General features: G+C 40.7%; 1 protein-coding gene across 3 annotated transcripts in view; it reads right to left on the bottom strand.

Moving 5' to 3' along the window:
* Positions 1-309: 309 nt before the first annotated feature.
* The window catches only part of LOC127442616 (chromodomain-helicase-DNA-binding protein 7-like), a 104,653-nt gene continuing 82,005 nt past the window's right edge, over positions 310-22,957 (bottom strand). Inside the window, exons 24-39 of one of the 3 annotated variants that reach the window (XM_051700779.1) lie at positions 12,071-12,160; positions 11,523-11,626; positions 10,163-10,292; positions 9,947-10,004; positions 9,796-9,856; positions 9,361-9,706; positions 8,854-9,062; positions 7,550-8,329; positions 7,096-7,253; positions 4,452-4,679; positions 4,127-4,186; positions 3,255-3,656; positions 2,906-3,115; positions 2,655-2,795; positions 2,455-2,559; positions 310-2,331 (exon numbers count right to left, since the gene is read on the bottom strand). In XM_051700779.1, coding sequence (XP_051556739.1) covers positions 1,321-2,331; positions 2,455-2,559; positions 2,655-2,795; positions 2,906-3,115; positions 3,255-3,656; positions 4,127-4,186; positions 4,452-4,679; positions 7,096-7,253; positions 7,550-8,329; positions 8,854-9,062; positions 9,361-9,706; positions 9,796-9,856; positions 9,947-10,004; positions 10,163-10,292; positions 11,523-11,626; positions 12,071-12,160 — 4,093 coding nt within the window. In that variant the 3' untranslated portion in view covers positions 310-1,320. The remainder of the gene's footprint in view (positions 2,332-2,454; positions 2,560-2,654; positions 2,796-2,905; positions 3,116-3,254; positions 3,657-4,126; positions 4,187-4,451; positions 4,680-7,095; positions 7,254-7,549; positions 8,330-8,853; positions 9,063-9,360; positions 9,707-9,795; positions 9,857-9,946; positions 10,005-10,162; positions 10,293-11,522; positions 11,627-12,070; positions 12,161-22,957) is intronic. The other 2 variants (XM_051700780.1, XM_051700781.1) reach the window with 2 other exon arrangements.

Here is a 22,957-nt window from a genome sequence, read left to right as displayed (position 1 = left end):
CTCTATACTTTTTAAAAAGTATTTTAATGTTTACAGATTGGCCCCATTCACTTCCATTGTAAGTGCCATACTGTGTCCCATTTTTCTTTTTTCTTTTGTGGCAAATCAACATTATGCCACAAATGCTGCCGATTAAGCTGAACTTGTATTGAACCCGGAATATTCCTTTAAATACCTCTAATTCCAAACAGATTAAACTGACGTAATTGTGAAGTATTCATTCAGTTAGACAACATACAAAATGACAGTTGTTTTAAGGTCATGACACTAAATGTTGCTTCACATCCCCACAGAGCTACACAAACACGGTTTTGGTTTCCTAGGCGAATATCGGGAGTCACTTTTATTAAAAGCATCATTACTACAGTTGGCAGCAATTTACAGTTCATCATACATGATCAAAAAGAAAGACAAAAAAAAAAAAAAAAAAATTTACAACAGGTCTGTAAACTTCAAGGCTAGTTAGAATTGAGGTAATGCTGTTCAGCTTTGTGGCTAAAGTAACAAAAGTCCATTCAAATAGATAAAGGTACCTGATTTTATTCTTACACCAGTGCATTAACATGGATACAATGAGACAATTTTGACTGCAGTAATTTATTTCATGTCATTTTTCCACACTTTCCGGTGTTTAGTCAAGAGAGTAAAATTCAACATTCAAAAGCTGCCTTCGTTATTGCTGTCTCCACAGGTCGAGAGGTCTCCTCACCCGTTTGGATTGTCAGTGTGAGAGACTGGGAACAGTCTGAGTTTAGGCTATGATATGTGAGAACTTCACCTGCTCCTCTCAGCAGAACAGTACAACGAAAACCATGATCCATTCTCAGCAGTGGAGTGTCTTAATGCTGTTAAATTGTACACCGCTGAATATTACGAGATGCTACTTGTTACATTATCAACAGTAGAGAGAGAGAAATTACAAAAAACAAAACAATAATATTAAAATAAAACAGAGCAGCATAGCACTATTGGAACGATTAATTCCTATAATATTTCAGGAAATTTCCATCTCATCTAGAAGGCACCACACAGTGCCAAAGACAAAGAAGAAAAAAAAATAATAAAAAAAAAAGAAAAAACCCTTTTGACATCCACACAACTCTACTTCTCTTTGCTTCATCCCTGCCTATGCTAATGGTTATAGAGACGGCTAATTTGCTTTTCTCTTACATTACCGGTCAATGAAAACCAAACAACCAAATTCAAAAAGGTGTTTTGGATATTGAGTTGGCATGTAAACTACTGGTCTAACCATTCTGTCAGAGTTACAGACTGCATGTTCACAGCCCTGGGGAAATGTCAGAAGGCCTATTTGACTTTTTAGTCACTTTTGTCCTCATTAGCAGGGTCATCCATATCATCCTCATCATCCTCATCCATTCCACCCTCCATGGAGTCCATTTCATCAACTGGCCCTGCCAGGTCATCATCTAGTACTGACGAATCAGCTGTCTTGTTCTGGCTCTCCTCTGAGTCACTGTCTTCAAGTGTGTTGTCAGCAGTTTCCACATCAGCCGCGGAGGCATTCTGGTCCTGATCTGCGCGGGGCACTTTACTGGACTCCTTGTCCTCACCGGTGGCCCCTAAGGCCCCTGACACGGCGCTCTGGAGGTCAGCTAGAGAAACTTGAGGGAAGCCTGGGAGGCCCAAGCCTCCGAGACTGTGAGGTAAGAACATGGATGGGTAGAAAAGGCCTGGGGCCATTGTGGAAAGCAAGAAAGGGTTGAAGGCCAGTGCGTTGGCAGACATGCCAGCGGCGGCCGCAGCAAGCGCAGCAGCGTCTACTGTAGCCTCAGTAGACTCTGTTTCAGCTGGTTTCTCCGCCTCCTTGTCCTTCTCTTTCTCCTCTCCTTCCTCCTCGGTCTTATCTTTTTTGGGTTTGGATTTCTCCTCAGACTCGGCCTGTTCTGTGCCTCCATTAGTGGCTGTGGCAGCTGCGGCTAGGTTTCCTCCAAACAGCCCACCCAGGCTAAACATGTTGGGTAGGCCGCCCATGCCTGGAAGCATGAGAGGCAGCATAGCTGCAGCATGCTTTGCATCTGCTCCTCCTCCTAGAGCATTGGGAAAGCCCATGAGGCCTGTGGCCAGCTGGAGGCTCTGGAGATTCTGCAGGCCCTGCAGACTAGTCAGGTCCATACCTCCAAACAGTCCGTTCATCAACAAAGGATTAACGCTGGAGGTGGAGGCCACTGCTGCAGCAGCAGCTGCCTGAACTGCTGCTGTTGCTTTGGCAATCTCAGATTTGGGTCGTCGGCCTCTGCGGCGTATACCCTCTTCTCTGACCACTGGCCCAGTCAAGAGACGGTCAAACATGGACTCTGGGAGAAAGCCCTGGAAACGTAAAAAGGATAAAAATATAATATATATATATATATATTAAAAAAAAAAAATTTACACACAAAAACGAACAATTTTGCACTTTAATTATACAATAAATATCACAGTAGACCTTACCGATTGTTTCACAATATCTGTCCAATCTGGGGCGATGGCAAATTCTGGATTTTGAACAAGCCAGCGTGGTAAATCCTTCATTGGAGGGGCCAAGGCTCCTCCCATCTATTGTCAAATAAGTGACAAATATTAGAGGAAAGTGAAAAGACTATTTTTGGGGAAATAACCTCTATCCTTTCATTAACTTATGTAATACTTGCCTTTCTTCCATTCCTAATGTTTACAACAGGAACCCTCTCCTCCCCGGTCAAAGTGTTAATGTCGATTTTGTTGGGATTGCGACAGCGGTGTCTTTTCTGTTTGGGCTTGCCAAACTGGGAGAGTCGGAGGTCCTCATTCTTCTAAATAATAAGAATAGAGAACTCGGTAAGGGAAACGGCACATTTTCGTAGCCAAACAACAACAACAAAAATTTATTTTAAGCCAGGTTGCACTTAAGAGTTTCACTCACTGGTACGTATCCAGGCATATCCAAAGTATAGGTGGGGTGCTGTCTCAGCCATTCCCTTAGGTCCTTTCTGCTGGATCCATCTTCTCTAAGATGGCTTCCCTCTTCTAGGCCATCATCAGGGGCCTTCTGTGCTGGAGATGAAAGGTGTCTGTGTGCCCGTCCTGGCATATGTGCCCTATCCACAAAAGCTTTGGTCCCATCTGAATCTTCCTGTAATTGCAAAGAAAGAGAACATAAGGAAAAGGAATGGTATGATACATTCAAACATTTTGTGTAAATGGATGTGCCACATGAACAGTGTGACACACATCATCTAAAGTAAAAAAAAAAAAAAAAGTATGATACATACAGCACTGAGTTGTGCTCTCTTGTTCCCCATAAAAAGCAGCTCCAAGCCCTCCACATTTTTCCTGCGGCCTCTCTTTCTCCGGTTGGGCAGTTCAGCATCAAGTAAAGAGCCATTGGCCCTTGGTCTGGAGGAAGCACCTGCTTGCAGCAGCTCCATTTGTGCCTTCAGAGCTGTAGAAGAGGTCATGGCTCCAGAGAAGGCAGAGGCAGAAGATGAGGACATACCATGCAGGGCCTTGGTCAGATCCAAGGCCTGGGCCTGGCCTTCAGCAGCGTGCGATTCTCGTAACTGGGCTACCATCTCCATCAGGTTCCTGCGCTTGGCAGCACGCTCTGCCTCAATCTCAACCTTCCTCCTCCTGCGTCTGCGCTGCCGAGGTACCGACAGACTCAACACGTCATCCTGCAGATCAACAAGAAAAATTAGTGGATGCTTCACAAACAGCTCTTTAAATAATAAAACTGATTACTGTTTTTTAGTAAAAAAAAAATATATAAGTCGCACAGCGTCAAAATAATGTTATTGAGAGAGGAAAAACAACAACAGATAAGTAGTGCTGATAGCCTGACAGAGGTTGCTTTCGGCAGGCATTAGGACCCAGGAGCAGCAAACTTCTCTACAGCCGCTTACAAGCATGGCAAGTCACTCTGTAAAGATAACCTCAGGATCCATGCATCGAATTACATTGCATCAGATTTAAGTAATCGTGTGTAACAGTTTTAAATAGTCTGTTTATGTTTCAGGAAAAAATTTGACAAATAAGCCACATCTGTTAATAACTCATGCAACTCTCTGCTGTATACAACTATATCTGTATATGATTGCATAAAACATTTTTATAAAGGCAAAATATTCATTTAAAACGGTCCTACCATCTCTATCACTGATGTTTTCACCTGTTTTTGTGTGCAGTGTGTTTGATCAGTCGACATCTATTACAAATAAAATTATGTAAATAAGTCAGCCGACATCAATTACATATCAATTGTGTAAATAAGTCACTTTGCAGGACCTTTCAGATGATGAAGAAAAAAAAAAGAACAATTATATTCCGGAAAATATGGTACAATATCATTACATTTTATTAGGTATAATATATTAAACAGTGTTTTAAATAGTTTTAATCTGGTACAAAATTTTGTAGGAACCAACTGTGAGTCTAAGGGAACAGCAGTCCGAGTTATGGGTGGGACTTGCCTTGTTGACCTGTGGTGACATGGTGAGGTCCTCACTGCCACTATAGCTGGTCTGACCCACCATTGAGAGATCACCAAGACTCCGCCTCTGCAGGGGGCTGTCCGTTGCCATGGAGCCGTAGCCAGGCAACAGGCCCGGGAAGTCAAAGAACTGCCTCCTGTTGGAAGGCCACTTGCCCTTCATGACCGCTTCACAGATGTTGTCCATACGATTGATCATTACCCTGTCCTGAAGTACAAACACAGAAAGAGGAGCATAAGTGTGTGTGCACACATGTATGCATACATAATGAACTAGAGGGTATACAAAGGGTCTCTCATTTTCTCTGTATCTCAACACAGGTTTCTACTTTCAAAGAAGCTTATAATACAATTTTGCTGTTAATAGAGAAAAAAGCTCTAAATCTTCAGTACTGCACATAACTATGCAATGAGACTTTTCCCCCCTTCAAAGCTTTGCGTTTGCCTTTACTTCATGCAAATTCAATAGTGATGTTAAATGACTGTAAAAGGTAAATATATATTCTTATTTTAGAAAGGAAAAATAAATTACATTAATCTTTTGTTGCAATGTTATAGAATAAAAACCTTTTTCCGTTACCAAAATATCATAACTTCTACAAATTCTTGCATGATTGGTGTCTTAGGCTGTAACCATTTCTTTGTAATTGTTTTCTTAGAAGCAGCTAACATTATTCTAAATAGATAGATGATCCGTTGCCACAATATCTGGGGGTATTAAGCCCAAATAACGTAACTCAAACGTCAATGGAATTTTAAGGTCCAATACTCTTTCTACAATTTTATGAACATTCAGCCAAAATGATCAAATTGTATTACAACTCCTAAAAATATGATAGTAATTAGCATTTGTATACCCACATAATAAATCCTCTGAAAAATGTATTTATTTTTTTCTGGGCTGGTGAAATAAAATATATTACATTTTTACATTTAACTGTACAATAAGCAGAAAACCCCTTAGTAACCCACATTTTAAATCTATTATCTAATATATTCGGAATAAAATCAGAGTCATTTGAACACCATTTTAACCTTTTCTCTACTTGCAGACCATATGTTTTAAACACATCATCCCACACTTTAATAGATAGAGCCAAGGGTTATATTTATCTAACAAACTTTTTATCAGCTATCATTGCTTGAATTGGTATATATTCAGTTAACGAAACCTTGATATCTTTCCATCGTGCCATGTACTTAGTATTCAACCTAGGAGAGGTCTTATCTGTGCAGCATTAAAATAATCTTTAAGACAAGGCAGGGCCATTCCTCCTTTATTCTTTTGCAGTTGAAGTGTTTTGTATCTGATCCTAGGATTTCTACCTTGCCACAAATAAAGCAAAAAAAGTTTATCCCATTCTGCAAATTGCTTATTAGAAATCTCAACAGGTAAGGTCTGAAACAGATACAAAAGTCTCTGTAATATATTCATTTTTGCTGAATTAACTCCAACCAAAACTTAAAAAAGGAACCAAATTCCATCTGGCTATATCTAACTTTAATTTAGAGATCAAGGCATCATAACTGACAGACTTAAGGTTTTGTAAATCTTTATATAGATGATTTTACATAATTGTTTCTTTCTGCCAATCAAAACTATATGTCTTTAATATTTAATTTATAAAAAGAATACAATTTAATGGAGGATTATAATTTTTGTATATTTTTTTTGTATATTTAAATTAGAACCTGAATAAGCCCCAAAGGTGTGTAGGAGTCTCATTAATACAGGAAGGGTGTTTGGTTAAGGATCTCTTAAATAAATTAGAATATTGTTAGCAAAGAGGGCAATTTTATGTTCTGACTTGACTATATCAATTCCTTTTATAACAGTATTTTGAATAATCGATTAACTAAGTGGTTCTATATACAATGCAAAGAGGCAGCATGAAAGAGGACACCCTTGTCTGGTTCCTCGCTCAAGAACAAAAGCATTTGATACACTCCCATTTATCTTTAGTCTTGCATGTCGCTTATTATATAGGCATTTGATTGCAGTTAGAGCCTCCTCATGAAACCCCAATTTTTCAAGAATCTTAAATAAATATGCCCAATTTACTGCGTCAAATGCCTTTTGGGCATCTAAACTCAATATTACCCCCTCAATATTATATTTCTGGATGTGCTTCATGATATGTAGTGTCCGTTGTACATTATCCTGAGTCTGCCTTTCTCTAATAAACCCAGTTTGATCATAAGAAATAAGTTTAGGCAATAAAACTTCTATTCTTCATGCTATAGCTGCATATAATTTAGAATCGACATTGAGCACGGATATAGGTCTATATGAGGCACATTCAGATTTATCTTTACCCTCTTTTTGAATTATTGAAATAATAGCCTCTTGCCATGTATGTGGATTCTCGCCTTTTTTTAGAACCCAGTTACATACTGAAAGCAGAACTGGTGTTAGTTGTTTTTTTATATATCTTGTACGGTTCTGCAGTAAAACCGTCTATACCTGAGGACTTGTTAGTTTTAGACTAGATATAGCTGTATGTAGCTCCTTCATAGTTATTTCAGACTTAAGCATATTGTTTTAATCTATGGTAACAGACGGCATAAATAATAATAATAAAAAGACAATCAAAAAAAAAAAAAAAAAAATTTATTTAACCAACCTTAGGCCAGAAAGAGAAGAGAGAGTGTTCACTGAACATCTGAGGCGCTGACAGCTCCACTTCATCGATGCTAAAGCAGTCTCTGGTCTCATCACGAGCAGTGCTCAAGGAGGCATTACTCTCCTCATCGAAATTCTTCCTCTCAGATGCAGCTCCAGCTGCAAATAATAATAATGTTTTTTAAATACAAATATGCAACAAGCCTATCTCATGATTTCTTCTTAAATTCCTAGTAAAATGTCCCATATAATGAAGTACTCTTGCAAAGTAAATTTAAGGGCACGTGGTGACTTCAAAAACATTTAGTTTCATCCTAAATTAAGTAATATTTTCCATAGAGAAAACAAAGGTAGCATGGTCTTCAACTGGTTTGATCTATATCTGGAAACATGCCAAAAGCTTTTTTGCATGTTCCAAAAACAGATGTTATTTACAGAATAACCCTAATATTTACCTTCAGCTTGTAAAGACTTTTCTGATTTGTCATCATCGTCCATTTTTTCATCCTCATCATCTTCAGAGGTTTTGTCATTAGATAATTTAGCGTCCTCCCCCAGATAGTTTTTGGCCTCAGGGGTAGGGAGTCTGTCTGTGGGGTCTTGATCCATGGGCTTCACCTCCTCAGCCATGCCAGCCTCAGGACTACTCTGCTCATCCTTGGTGGTCTTCACTTCTGTTTTATCTTCTTTCTCCTCCACTTCCATCTTCTCCTCTTTGGGCTCCTGCTTAAAACCTATATCATTAGCCTCCTCTTCTTTCTTTACTTCCTCTTTTGGAGACATGACTTCAGCTTTCTCTTCTTTGACCTCCTCAGTATTGTTACCGTTCTCCACCTTGGGCACCACCACATCTCCCTGCTCTTCCTTCACCTCCTCATCTTTGACCACAGCCAGAGGGGTGAGGAATTCCAAGGCTACGGGCAGTTCTGTGTTTTTGCCTTGTGTGAACTTCCGATGGGCCTCCAAGAAGCTCAGCTCGGGGTCGTTGAGGATGTGGTAGTCTGTGCGGCTAACACCGTGCTTTGCAGCACCCTGCAGGAGGTCTCGGTCATGACGTCCAGGCTCCCACCAGGTCGGGAGGTCAGGGCTGGGTTGGCACAGAGTCAACCTCTCCTCCAGCAGTGGGTGTGGCAACACCTGCTCCCTGATCCGCCGCAGCAGCTCAATGCGATAGAGTGTCCGTGAGGCCCGCTCCTCTGTAATGGGGTCAATGATAAGGGTGGGGTCTGGCAGCTCTATAAGCATACAGGACAAGATATTTAATGTATAAAATGTTTTTTAAACAAAGCAACAGCAACATATACAAATATCCCAGCAGTGCAAGATGGTTACAATAAAGTTATAATGTAAATGCAAAAAAATCAGAGCTAAAGAAAAACTATTAGCATTGTTTTTACTCCTGACTGGATTTTTTATTATTATTATTATTATTTTTTATTATATATATTTTTTACTTTTTTAGATGTTATAAGAAAAATTAATACATAAAAGGGATATGCATCTATTAAATGGTAGAGGAAGTAGACATCGCCATGGGCACACTGAGGAAAAAAAACATTGGGACTAGAGAACTAAGACAATAAAAAACAGGAAACCACAAGAGAGAAAAAAAATTTGTTCAGAGAATCAAGATGAAAAAAAATAAATAAAAAAAATCTAATTTGATTGTGATTTTCATTCTTCAAATACTTCTATTGTGTCTTAAAAGATCTACTCCTAGGACACATTATTTTGCTAGTTTCAAAGGGAGGTTATTTACCGGTCTCTGCTTTGACATGCATCCGGCACACCCGCTTGCACATGGCCACAAAGGAGTAGTAGTATTTTTCCAGGCTCTCATCAGTCTTCTTTTCTAGACGGGCAATAGCACGGAACTGTGACCAGTCAAAGCACTGTTTGTGGATGTCATAAACCACACCGAATGTTGACACCACACGGTAGAAATCGGCCTCTTCACGTCTTGTCCATCTGGAAAACAGATAGTGATAGAGCAGAGAAAATACAGATGAGGTGTTGCATGACCAGAAGTATGGAAGAACTTTCCCTGTCATATAAATAGATCTTAAGATCTAATGAATAACATTCTCAATTTCACAGCACCCTTTCAAGGGTTGTTAGTAGCATTTAAAAAAAAAAAAAAAAAAAAAAAAAAAAAATGTAGGTTCTCTCATGGACAAACAGAAGCACTTTTAGACAGTGACATACAAAAAAAAAGACAGTGACATACAAAAAAAAAGATAAGGGGCTTCATCTAGAGTAGGCTCACCTCTGTCGTCGTTCTTTGAAGTAGGCAGCTCCATCAGCCAGCAGGGCGGCACTGTCAGGCATGAAAGATGCCTGACCCTTAACCATGAATGGCCCTCCTTCAGCCAGAAAAGCCACTGCCCCATCCGGAGCATAAGCTCCTCCCTCTGTTACCATGGAGAGGATGTCATCACGTGGGCGGCGACGGCGGCGGTCAGGTTTGGTCATAGCTCCTTGCCTTAACTGCTCGCGTTTATGTGTGCGCTGATAGGCCGTGATGAGGCGCCGCAATCGGGCAGTCAGTGCTGAGGCTGGTGGCCAGTACAGATTGCCTGCCTTCCCATTTTCACCAGGCTTAGGAGCGGAGGCTGAACAAACAGAAGGCAATAAGCACAGATGAGTAAATATTAAAAGTATAATTCGATGATAATTTTCCGCAATGGAAATGGTGTAATACCTTCTCCACTCTCGCCATCAATGCCATCATCTTTATCATCCAGAGGAGAGTTTGTAAAATCCTGCAGATTTGGCAAAACAATGTTAGACAATCCATCTATTCACAATATTGATTCTAGATATTGTGTAAACTAACATATTTCTAAACTCACATCCAGATCGTCTTTGAAAGTTGTTCGAAGAGGCTTGTACTCAGGGTCTTCCTCCTCTCTATTGTGTAGAAAAAAAAAATAGAGGCCTTTTGAGTGGAACATAAAACAAAGAAAGAACTGGAAAGAGGGGTGAGGGATAAAGAAAGAGGGAAAGAGCCAGAGAGAGAAAGAGCTAGAGTCCCTCTTGCTGGGGCTGTGATTTTGGGCCAAACGTACCCCTCGCCACCATCTGCCATCATGTCCGCTCCCCTCTGCTCGGCAGCGATGGCCTTGGCATCAGGCATGCCCACCCTCTCCAGGAAACACAGGGTGGGGTCAGCACGCATAGAGTTATACTTCTCATAGCCTAGAGAAAGAAAAGAGCAGCGGCGAACATAAAATATGCATAATTACAGGCTGGGCTGTGGGGCTATTATTTTCCTGGTATGTTAAAAACACAAGAAAAGTTGTAATTTTGGTGTAATAAACATTGTATGAGGTCCTATGAGCTCAAATCAAGCTTAAAATATGTGATAAGTGCTGCAATAACCTCTTATAATACAAAGACAAATTCCTTTAAAAACAACCAAACAATCAAATCATAACTAAAGAAAAAAATAAAGAAAAAGGAGAAACAAAAGACAGAGCCAAAGGAAAATGCCTGTTGAAACTGTCCAAGCAGAACAGATTTGAGCCTGCGGATCCCGATAGAGCACAACAGGAGAGGCAATTGGCAGGCTGGACCCACTTCAGCTGAGCGCTGATCAGACAGGGCTCAAGCACAACACCCCACCCCCAACCCCTCTCCCACTAGAACATCACATTTCAATTAGGATTTATGCGGTGACACATTGTTCCTAACTGCCGCCATGCCCCGAGCCAAACTGTAATCATGAGGGGGTTTATAGGCCATCACTCTTTCCTCTGCAGTCCAGGCCTGCCACCTCTCCTCTCCCTGCTTCCTCCCCAGCCCTCCCTACTGAATTGGGATTATGATTAAGAACAGGCTGCCTGTGTTATTCACACGCTCCTGTGTGTGTGCGCGCAAGTGTGTGGAGGCCAGCTGAGTTAACGAGGTAGCACAGCGCACCGGGAGAGACCAGAGAGAAGGTCCCAGTACATACATTCAGGAAAAAAAAGACCATTCAGAGATATCTAAAAGCTTCTCGCTAAGATTAATTTATTATTAAAAAGTGGCTATTACTAAATACAACTAAAGTCAGCATCTGAGAGATCCCTCTCTTTATACAGCATTATGAAAGAAAACACAATCATGTCCCAAACTGGGAATTTAGCAGGTTCTCCCAGAACACTTCTTAACACTGCAGGTCAATGTTAATAAAATGTGCTGAGAGATGCCTGTTGCCTCTGATGGATTATATAGCCACGTGGCTCATCCCTGCTCTTTCCCCCATCCATTTTCCCTGACATCCCCCATCTAGTGCAGGATCAGCCATTTGGAAAATATCACCAATCAATCTCTAGGCAACATTATCAGGTCAACATGAACAATTATAGTCACCTGTCACCACGAGAGCACCAATCAGAGAGCAGCAGCTGTGGGAGGATGTGAAAATAGAACAGAGGCGGAGTTTACCGTGCTTGAAAACACCGATGAGGAGGGACTTGTCCGCTTCAAGGTCCCACCAATCAGTAGGGACATCGGCGTGGAAAGGTTGTGGGATCCAGATATCCAGCTCACTGTAAGCGCAAGACAAATAAACACAGGAAATTGATTAAAACCAGGAGATGGCTGCAGCGGCGCTTAATCTAATGAGTGCAGCATTAATGTCTATCTGTAGACATCTGGTAGGAAACGCAACCATTAGCAAGCCACATCTCATTTAGGGCCATTTCTCATCTTGTTTATTCAGGGGCAACCCGATTATGGCCAGAGATCTGAGCTACTTGCTTATCTCACCCTGCGCACTCGCATGCACACACAAACCCCTCACAGTCATTAGAACTTCAGTCAAGTCCTTGAGAGCATCAATATGAGGAGCACGTTTGCACATTATAAATGCATGCACATCTGGGTGGGGGGTAGTGTGGGTTGTCAGAAGGGGGAGGAGAAGAAGGTGATGGAGGGAGAGGAAAGATAACAGCAGGCAAGATTCTGTGGAAGGGATGGAGAGAGATGCCAACCTTGAATCGGTTCCCTCCAGTATTCTGTCTGCCTGGTCTCTGATGACTTCTTGTCGCAGATAGTACAGCATCCGGACCCGCAGCAGCACTCTGTCAGAGATAGAGCAAGGGAGAGGATAAAAAGGGCAAGAGAGAAAGAGAGATGAAAGTTAATGAAGTGACACACAGAGGGAGACAGATTGAAAGAAAGGGAGGAAAATAGGGACAAAGGCACAAAACAAAAGCGTAAGATTGGCCAGCTCAGAGCTGTGCCAGCAGCAGTAGCAGCAGCAGCAGCAACTCTTTGGCATGTGCCACAGCTCATCCATCATGCTGCCAGAGCTGATTAGCCACGCTGTGCGGCAGCCTCCATGCCTGACAGATGGCTGCACATAATCACCTCTGTGTGTGCCGCCTTTCACTCGCTTCCAACAGGTCTGCCTGGCACCTGGCCTGGCACTGCTGCGCTTGGGGAGCTGCCCGTACCCACCCTCGCACACACACCCCACCACCTTCACCCTCCCATTTTCATTTCCTTCCTAATGCTGTTAGGGAACTTGGGGAGGTGCTAACGGGACACCTCCAAAGTACAGAGGCAGAAGTTTGCAGTGTGGCGAGCAGATGGTTGGCGGTCTAAGCACCTCACATTTATCGTCTCGTAACGTTTCCTCAGCTGTTGCTCTGTTCCCCTTCTTTGGATGCACATCAGAGGCAGCAGTGTAAACCTTGATTTCTTCCCCCCACCCCCCGGACACAACAAAGCTGGCCTGGCAACAGAAATTATTTATCAAATGAAACCAGAGAGGCCTCGAAAAAACAAAAGCAGCAAGCCGACAGCAAACGGGGCATAATGGACATGTGGGGCAAGAGACAAAATCATCATGTGTGGCCTGATGAGTAAAATGAATTATTGAGAGATCTTAACATTTTTAATTTCAGCGATGAAAAAGATTCCTCACTGCCTGTCATTCATTATTTCATTCACTTGGCAGAAGCTTTGCCAGAGAGAGGGGACTTTTTTTAACTGACAATCATTAGTCACATCTAAACTACTGGGTAGGTTTGCACCAGCTGTGCGTAAGGTCTCACGCAAGTTGGGACGTAAAGTTCACACTAAGGGCTTAGTAGCTACTAGTTAGTTTGTAACTAAGTCAGTGCTTAATTTGGTTACGTCATCTGTTCATAAGGCAAGACTTAACTAGTAGGTCATAATTACTCTGTAAAGTAATGCGTAGACGCATAATGATGTTTACCTGTACTGATCCAATAAGCAGCCTTCAAATTTGTACACAGAAGTGTTAAAAAGCCGTGAATTTCAGTTTGATCTTGTTACGGTTGATGTTCAAACCTTGTTTGCTCACGTAAGTGTCAGCTGTAATAAATTATATCCCCATTAAAATCTGATATGTAATAAAAGTAGATTTGATAAATAGTACATTTGCCCTGTGTAAATAACAATATATAGGAACTGTATCTAAAATTAATAAGGGGTGATAAACAGAGGTGGGCAGTAATGCACTACATTTACTCCATTACATTTACTTGAGTAACTTTCTGGAAAAAATTTACTTATGAGTATGTTTTATGGTGGGTACTTTTCACTCTTAGGTAAATTTCTGATGAATTTTTTTTACTTTTACTTCATAACAATGGGTAGCGTTCCTGTCGTTATATTACTGGTATTGAGATTTTTTGAATGGGACTCTTACTACAGTGGAACTTCACAGCTGCTGCACAGTCACTCGAGTCACGTTCAACACTACAGCAGCAAGCGCACAAAACAATTATTTCTTCACTCCACACAATGCCAAGACAAGTATATATTTCAAGATTAAAACTGCAGCTCCAACTTAAGAAAACAGTGAGGTAAGTTTTAGAGATTGTGATAATGTGGACTTGTCTGTGTCATGGTGATACTCATTCATTTTCAGTGTGAATCTGTAACTATGGGCTCTTATGACCTCAGTTTGCATTTTTATATCAGCGCTGCAACATATCAGTGCCTACTGTATAAATGAGAGCTGTGGAATAAAATCGTTTTTACAACGCATCGCGATGCTGACGTGAACGATTCTGCATCAATGCATAAAAACAAATTAAAATATACAGTACATGCCGTACTGTTTTTAAATATAGTAGTCTTATTAAATATTAATATAAAAGTTGCCTATGTCCTCTGGAAGCAAAGCACTTGCGTCTGATGTTCGTAGATAGGAGACATGGCAGAGGGAGAGCAGCAGCCTGTGCTTAAAAATGCACTTAACTTATTGAAAGCAGATATTTGGGCACATTTCAGTTTTTACTAAGTAGAAAAATAAGCTTGATAAAAAATATGCTGTGTGCAAGACATGTCGAACCAAGATCAAATACTTCGGCAACACAACAAATGAGGAATAACATCTCCCTTTTTCACCCAGAGCTAAAGTTAGCAGCAACGCCGCAAAATGCAACTAATCAGCCAACAATACAAGCAATGGTATCAAATTTACCTCAGAACTCCGAAAGGGCAAAGATCACACAGAGCATTGCCACATTTATTGCAAAGGATCTCCGCCCTTACTCGGTCGTGGAAAACACCTGCTTTCGCTTCCTCCTCCATACCCTGGAGCTGAGATACAGAATCCCTTCTTGGAGATTTTTCACAGACACCACTATACCTGTTCTGTACAGTGACACAAAGTCTACAGTGATGGAGTCGATGCATAACACCAGCCGAGTGGCCATCACCTGCGATTCCTGGACATCCATCGCCACAGATTCATATGTAACGGTAACTGCTCATTATTAATAAAAGAATTGGAGGACTAGATGCATCGTGATGCATCGAGAATCGTTTTATAATCGAATCATTACCCTCTGAATCGTAATCGAATCGTGAGGCAAGTAAAGATTCACACCTCTAGTATAAATCCTTGTAAACATCCACGTTGTGCAAATGTTTTGCCCTGCCTATCGCGATTGTGAGCATTTCTGCACGTGTAAGGTTAGCGTGTGCACAACGTTTGACAGATGCAGACGGCTTTGTCTTATGGACAAGCTTCCAAACACAGAGATAAGATGCAATTTACCCTTAGTGTACAGAACCAATTATGTCAATTAATTTGACTCTGACAATGCTGGAATTACATTGAACTAAATTCACGCAGGACGTACAAAGCTGTGAAATAATGACAGAAGGCATGAATAAAGAATGATCTTCAGTGTATAATTAAACTTTATATACAATTTGGGACTGTGAGACATTGTTCACATTTTTCACCGTAATAATTACTAGAAACAGGTTTCCAAACTTTTCTAATTGACATTCGTCCAAATCTGGGAAGCATCCTTAAAGTGATAGTTCAGCCTTTAATTAATATTATATCATAATGTCCCCGCCCTCATGTTCTTCCAACCCCGTGAAACTTTGTGTTCTGTGGAACCCAAAAGATGTTAGACACAATGTTAGGGACTGACATTCTCAGTCACCACTCCCTTTCAAAATAGGGAGGGGGAAAGAAAACATGCAGTGAAAGTAAATGATGATTAAGGCTAGCATTCTGTCTAACATCTCCTTAAAAGAATAATTACATTAGAAAATTCTCACATTATTTACTCACCCTCATGCCATCCCAGATGTGTTTTTCTTCTTCTGCTGAACACAAAGATTTTTAGAAGAATATCTCAGCTCTGTTGGTTCATAGAATGCAAGTGAATGGGTACCAAAACTTTGAAGCTCAGAAAGCACATAAAGGCAGCATTAAAGGAATTCAAATGACACTGGTTCAATCTGTCTTCAGAAGGGACATAAGTGTGGGTGAGAAAAGAGGTCACGTGACGCCATGCAAGGAGCGGACATGTGAGCGACGAGCTCTGCGCACTTTGCTGAATTTTTGATTATTCTCATTTTATATTCTGGTGAAATTTGATACACCCAGTTACACATTTGCCCTTTGTTGCAAAACATGGCAAAGAAGTCAAAATCCTCAGGCTCTGGAGACATTAAAAGACACTTACGTGTTCAGGATGAAAGCCCCGACAGGCCTACAGACCGGGGACTCGATCTGGATGGTGCGGCGGGAGAAGGAATCCAGTGTCAGTTGTCCAACATGTCGGTGATGTTGACGAAGATTCTTGCTGACTTGGAGGTTCTCGCTGTAATACGTCGATCGATTATGGCGATGGAAACAAAATTCTCCGAGTTAGCTACAAGAGTGACTGATGTTGAAAAACGAATCGATTTTGTGGAATCTTCGGAGAGGAATTAACCGCTAATCCGCCCGTGACCAAAGTTGATTTGGAACATCTCCTTGAAAAGCTTGAAGATCTTGAGAATAGAAACCACAGGAATAACGTTCAAATTGTTGGAATTCCTGAGCATGAGGAGGGCAGAGATATGGTGAAATTCCTAGATGAGTTTTTCCCGAGTCTGCTCGATATAACAGGCCACAAACTGGAAATAGAGCTAGCTCACAGAGTGCCGGCTCGGAGATCTGCTGAGGGAGATAGGCCCAGATCGATTCTGGCCAGATTTCTGAGATCATCCGATAAAGATCTTGTGTTGCGCCAGGCGAGGAGCAAAGGGAAGCTTACTTGGAAGAACCATAATATTTTCTTGTTTCCGGACTTTGCGAGCTCGACGAGAGAAACGTGATCAGTTCAAGGAATGCAAGAAACTCTTACATCAGAAAAAGATCTCGTTTGCTCTAATGTTTCCTGCCAAACTGAGAACAGAAACGAAGGTCGGTCGCAAAGTATTCACATGTCCAAATCTGGCAATGTCTTTTATAGAATCAATGGCTGAGTAAACCATTGGATGTTTCTCATGTGAGTGGGCCTGACTCGCTGTACTTTTGAGGAAGCTGGGCGACATTTTAGGTTTTTTGCGTTGGCTCCGCTGTGCGGCTGGAGCTTGTTTTGTGCATAACAATTTTCCTTAAAGAAACTTTTGCAATGAAGTTCCCGGACAGATTGAGAGTGGACACTATGGATGACCGCAAAATATTTACATGCTCACACAAAGGATGTCTTTTATAAAGCTGACGGATTGTGTAAGTCATGGTATATACTTTTATGCAGCCTCTGAGTGAATTGACTCGATCATCCGGGGGAACTGGGATGCCGGTTTTGTTTCTTTTTGTATTGGTTCCGCCTAGCAGCTGGAGCTTGTTCTGTTGAATAACACTCCTTTGGAACAACTGTGGATTAATCTGTTTGTTCTTCATGCTTATTCCTCCTGCTGGCTGTAGTTTGTTTTGAGTTTTTTTTTTACGAGACATTGGAATGATTACGTCATCCGCTGAACTCATAACAGCTGGCTCACTGAATTTTCGTTTGTCTGTCCGAGGAATCTGAACGGTTTAATCAGCTGGAATTTGTTTTGTGGAAGATCACACCTTTGAGACAGTTCTGTGAATGAATCTACACATTCTGTGTGTTCATTCTTCCTATTGACTGGGTTTATTTCACAAAGTATTTTCCGTTATGTAAATAAATTGAGCAATCCGATGGCAAAATTGTCGTGGGGACTCGAGGGCGTTCATGGACCTTTTGAGTTTAGAGTGATTGTCGCCGGTTGGCGCTGTCATGCGCGGGGTTAATGCACACGTTTTTCTTTTTTCTGTTTGCTTTGTTCGGGGGTTGATTGTTTCACTAATGGGGAATGTGGTCTTCATAATTTTGTTTTTGGCACACAATTTATTTTTTCCTATTATATCAATATGTCAGTTGTTAATATAAGTGTACTATCTCTCTCCACATGGAATGTAAATGGGTTGGGGCACCCCATAAAAAGAAGGTTATTTCTTTTCTTAAACGTAAGAAATATGATATAGTGTTTCTTCAAGAAACAAATCTCTCCCCGCAGGAAGCTGAAAAATTTGGGAAGATATGGGGTGGACATGTTTTTTTTTAGTGCTGGCACAAGTAAGAGCAAGGGAGTCATTATATTGATTAATAAACATTTACAATTCAAATGTCTCAAACAGATTAAAGATAAATTAGGAAGAGTAATTATTGTTTTAGCTGAAATTCAAGGGCAAAGGTTGATTTTGGCTAATATTTACGCACCTAACGCTGATGATCAGGGCTTTTTTATAGATCTTGAAGGGATGTTGCAAACAGCCGGCACCCCTCATGATATAATATTGGGAGGAGACTTTAATCTTTTGATGGACTCAGTCCTTGATAATAGTGAAACAAAAGTGTGTAAGCCCCCTAGAGCAACACTGACGCTTCACAGGATGTGTAAAAATCTTGATCTTTCGGATATTTGGAGACTTTTGAACCCATCTGGTAGGGACTATAATTTTTTTTCATCAGCCCATAAGATTTATTCTAGAATAGATTTTTTTTTTTATATCCAAATCCCTAATTTCATTTGTTGTTGATTGCCCAATTGGAAACATTTTAGTCTCAGATCATGCCCTAGTGAGTTTAAAGGTGATGCCACATATAGAGAAAAATAAATCATATAGTTAGCACTTTAATGTATCCCTTCTGCAAAATCCTGATTTCCAACAAATGTTAAAGACTGAAATCAATGTTTATATGGAGACCAACTGGTCCTCAGTATCCTCTGTGGGTGTGGCTTGGGAGGCACTTAAAGAAGTTCTTAGGGGCCGGATCATACAGTTTGCCTCATTCATCAAAAAATCCAAAGTACAAGAACTTGTGGAGTTGGAAGGAAATATTAAAAGTGCAGAGGCAGAGCTAAAGCGCCGTATGTCAGCTGATGGCCTCAGAGAATTGACCCGATTGAAATATAGATATAATACTATTTTGTCACGGAAAGTGGAGTTTTGGTTATTCAGGGCAAGACAGTCATACTTTGAGTCGGGGGACAAAGCAGGGAAGCTTTTGGCTAGATATATAAAGCAGAGAGGGTCTTTTTCTAGCATTCCCTCAGTGAAATCTGCTGGTGGTGAAATATTTACCTCAGCCATTGATATTAATAATGCCTTTAAAGAGTTCTATATTGATCTTTATAGTTCCACGTCTTCGTCTATTGATGAAGATATTAGAAACTTTGTGGAACCATTACATCTTCCTAAACTGACGATTGAGCAAAAAAACTCTTGATTCTGAGATAACCTTGGAGGAACTTGACGAGGTAATTAAGTCCCTACCTACAGGCAAGGCTCCGGGGCCAGATTGTTTTGCCGCAGAATTTTTTAGATCCTATGCTACAGAACTGGCTCCACTTTTGTTAGAAGTTTATACTGAATCATTAAAGAATGGAAAGCTTCCTCCAACCACAACGCATGCCCGGATCAGTCTAATTCTTAAAAAGGACAAAGATCCAAGTGAGTGTAAAAGTTACCGTCCAATTTCCTTGATCCAACTAGATGTAAAAATATTGTCAAACATTTTGGCTAATCGATTAAGTTATGACATCTCTTATACATATAGATCAGGTGGGGTTTATTCGGGGCCGCAGCTCTTCTGATAACATCAGGCGTCTTATCAATATCGTGTGGTCAGTAGCGAATGATCAATCTCCAATCGCTGCCATCTCACTTGATGCCGAAAAGGCCTTTGATATGGTAGAATGGGATTATCTTTAAGATTTTGGAAATGTACGGGTTCCGGAGTACATTTATTGGTTGGATTAAGTTACTTTATAGACACCCTGTAGCAGCGGTACAAACAAATGGATTAATCTCAGATTATTTTACTTTGAATAGGGGCACCCAGCAGGGTTGCCCTCTTTCCCCATTATTGTTCTGTCTTGCCCTGGAACCATTAGCAGCTGCGATAAGAAAGGAGAATGTTTTTCCAGGGGTGGTGGCGGGAGGTGTGCCGCATAAGCTTCTGCTTTACGCAGATGATAGTTTATTATTTGTCTCTGAACCTACTAGATCTTTGCCTTGCCTCCACAGAATTATTAATTCCTTTTCCAAGTTCTCAGGATACAAAGTTAATTGGTCTAAATCCGAAGCTTTGGCTTTGACAGCGTACTGCCCAGTAACGGCTTTTCAGCCGGGCGCCATCCAGTGGCCCAAACAGGGCATTAAGTATTTGGGGATTTTATTCCCAGCAAATTTGTCTGATTTAGTTAGTGTTAATTTTGACCCTTTAATAAAAAGGTTTGAGCAATGTCAGCAGGTGGGCTTCATTACATTTATCGATGATTGGGAAGGTTAAATGATCAATTTAAAATGAATTGTATTCCAAAATTTAACTACCTGCTACAATCTCTCCCTGTAGATGTCCCCCTCTCTTATTTCAAGGAATTTGATAGCATAGCGAAGTCCTTCATTTGGAATGGTAAACGTCCCAGATTGCATTTTAATAAGTTACATAGGCCGACAGACAAAGGAGGGCTACGCCTACCCAAGATTTTGTTTTATTACTATGCATTCAGTCTAAGACATTTGGCTCATTGGTCACTTCCACCTGAGAGAGCCCCTTCCTGGTTTGTTATTGAACAGGCAGTTCTTGCCCCTATTTCGCCATTACAAAGCATCTCTATCAAACTAATCGGAAAAGTTAAGTTACACCCCGTTATTTCGCATTTACACTCGGTATGGACTAAAGTGTCCAGATTGTTTAAAAATTGGACACTTATTTAAATGCTGCCTCGAGCATATGGCAGAACCCAAGACTATGTATTGGCAAGTCTCCTTTCTGCTGGCCGGAGTGGACTGTGAGGGGGGTTGCTACATTCGGTGACATATATGAAGGTGGTGTGTTGAGATCATTTGAAAACTTGGTCCAACATTTTGGGATCCCCAGACCTCAGTTTTATAGGTATTTACAACTGTGCCACCTGCTTTGCACTATTTTTGGGAGTAGCACACACCCCCCTAAGGAGGCAGATGCTTTGGGAGAGGTGATTGCGGCTTTTGGAAAAGGTCATGAGGCATCAGTGTACTACTCCCTGTTAATTCAGAGTATGGGGGACGGAGCCTTAACTTCTCTCAAGAGAGTATGGGAGAAAGACTTCAACTTGGCATTGGAGGAAGGAGTGTGGGCTAAGATTCTTAAAAACGTTAAGTCTGCATCTAGTGATGCAAGGGTGCGTCTTATACAATTCAAAATTTTGCATAGATTTTATTGGACCCCCTCTAGACTGTATAGGCTTGGTCTTAAAGACACACCCACCTGCTGGAGATGCCAATCGGAGGATGGAGACATGGCCCATGTTTTTTGGCGGTGTGTCGAGATCCAAAAATTCTGGTCGAAGGTTCAGAATTTTGTGTGCGACGTGGTGGGCACTCAGGTTTCATTTTGCCCCAGACTTTGTGTTCTGGGCGATGGGGCGGCCATCGATGTGGGGGATGGCCATATAGGGAACTGGGTTCCGACATGTGTGATGATTGCCAGGCAGGTTATTTTGAGGGGTTGGAGGTCAGCTGGTGCGCCCCCATATCCGGAGTGGTGCATGGAGGTGGGAAGGGTGGCAGCTTATGAGGAGGTGTCATCTGGAAGACGGGGTGGCTTGGATAAGTTTGTTTGGAAATGGGGCAGGTATTTGGAGTTTTTGGAGGGCTCTCGGGTGGGGTGTGGAGAGAGTAGTGTATTATAGTTTGTATGATTATTATGTGTGTGTTTGTATGTATGTGTATATATATTTATGTTTGTATATGTAGGTATGTATATTGACCACAGGGTTGTTTTTTTGGGGGGCGGAGAGGGGGGTTGTGGGGTTTAAATGTTGATTATATATATATATATATATATATATATATATATATATATATATATATATATATATATATATAAAAAATGTGGGTAAACCGAACTCTGTTCTCAATCACTCGTGTATTAAACTTTGTTAAAAAAAAAAAAAAAAAGTGTGGGTGAGAAACAGATCAATATTTAAATCCTTTTTTACAAATAAATCTCCACTTTCACATTCTCCTTGTGTTTTTAGTGATTCAATTATTTGTGCATATCGCCATCTACTGGGCAGGGAGGAAAATTAATAGTAAAAAAAAGGACTTTATATATTAAGTTATAGATATTTATCTGTTTCTCACCCACACCTATCATAGTGCTTCTGAAAATCATTAGTCGTATGAATTACTTTTATGCTGCCTTTATGTGCTTTTTGGTGCTTCAAAGTTCTGGTCACCATTCACTTGCATTGTATGGACCAACAGAGCTGAGATATTCTTCTAAATATCTTTGTGTTCTGCAGAAGAAAGTCATATACATCTGGGATGGTATGAGAATGAGAAAATGAGAGCATTTAAATTTTTTGGTGAACTTTCCCTTTAATTTGATGCACGGAAGAAAGAAGTCATATGGGTTTGGAACAACATGGTGGTGAATGATGACAATTTCCATTAATAACAATGATATAATAGTATTATTATTATTAATAATCATTCTGTAATGCATGTAAATGTGTATCATGTATTACGTTATATGTGGAAGTAACTAGTTACTCACAACTTGAGTATACTTTTTATTGGATACTTTGAGTAAAGTTTTTGGCTACTCTACCCACCTCTGGTGATAAATACTAATACAACAGGCAGGAACAGTAGACACTTATTCATTTTAATATCCTATATACTGTATATTTTTAATGTGTTGAAACTTGACACTGGGCGATGCACCCTGAAAACTTCACCATTAGAACGGATTCATGCTGAAGAGCCACTTAAGTTTTTTTCTCTTTCTCGTAAATGTAAATGAGTGTAAATGTCAACAACATCATATGTCAAAATGATTGAAGCCTGTCATGCAAAACATGAGCTCATTGATGTCATAAAATATCTGCTTTTTTTATTCCAACCATAACTCCTGGTCGGAGGCTTCCGTAAATATTTAGTTTATACGTAGGGTTATGCTCAACCTAAGTTTAATGGTGCAATGCTCAAATATTTAGTAGTGTAAATTGTGACTTGGTGCCCATTTACGCCACAACATAGCTGGTGCAACTTAATTAAACATCTGCACCACAAGGTAAAAGCATTA

The sequence above is a fragment of the Myxocyprinus asiaticus genome, chromosome 6, assembly GCF_019703515.2.
Source record: "Myxocyprinus asiaticus isolate MX2 ecotype Aquarium Trade chromosome 6, UBuf_Myxa_2, whole genome shotgun sequence".
Taxonomy (NCBI): Eukaryota; Metazoa; Chordata; class Actinopteri; order Cypriniformes; family Catostomidae; genus Myxocyprinus; species Myxocyprinus asiaticus.
This window is presented reverse-complemented; position numbering and strand designations above follow the sequence as displayed.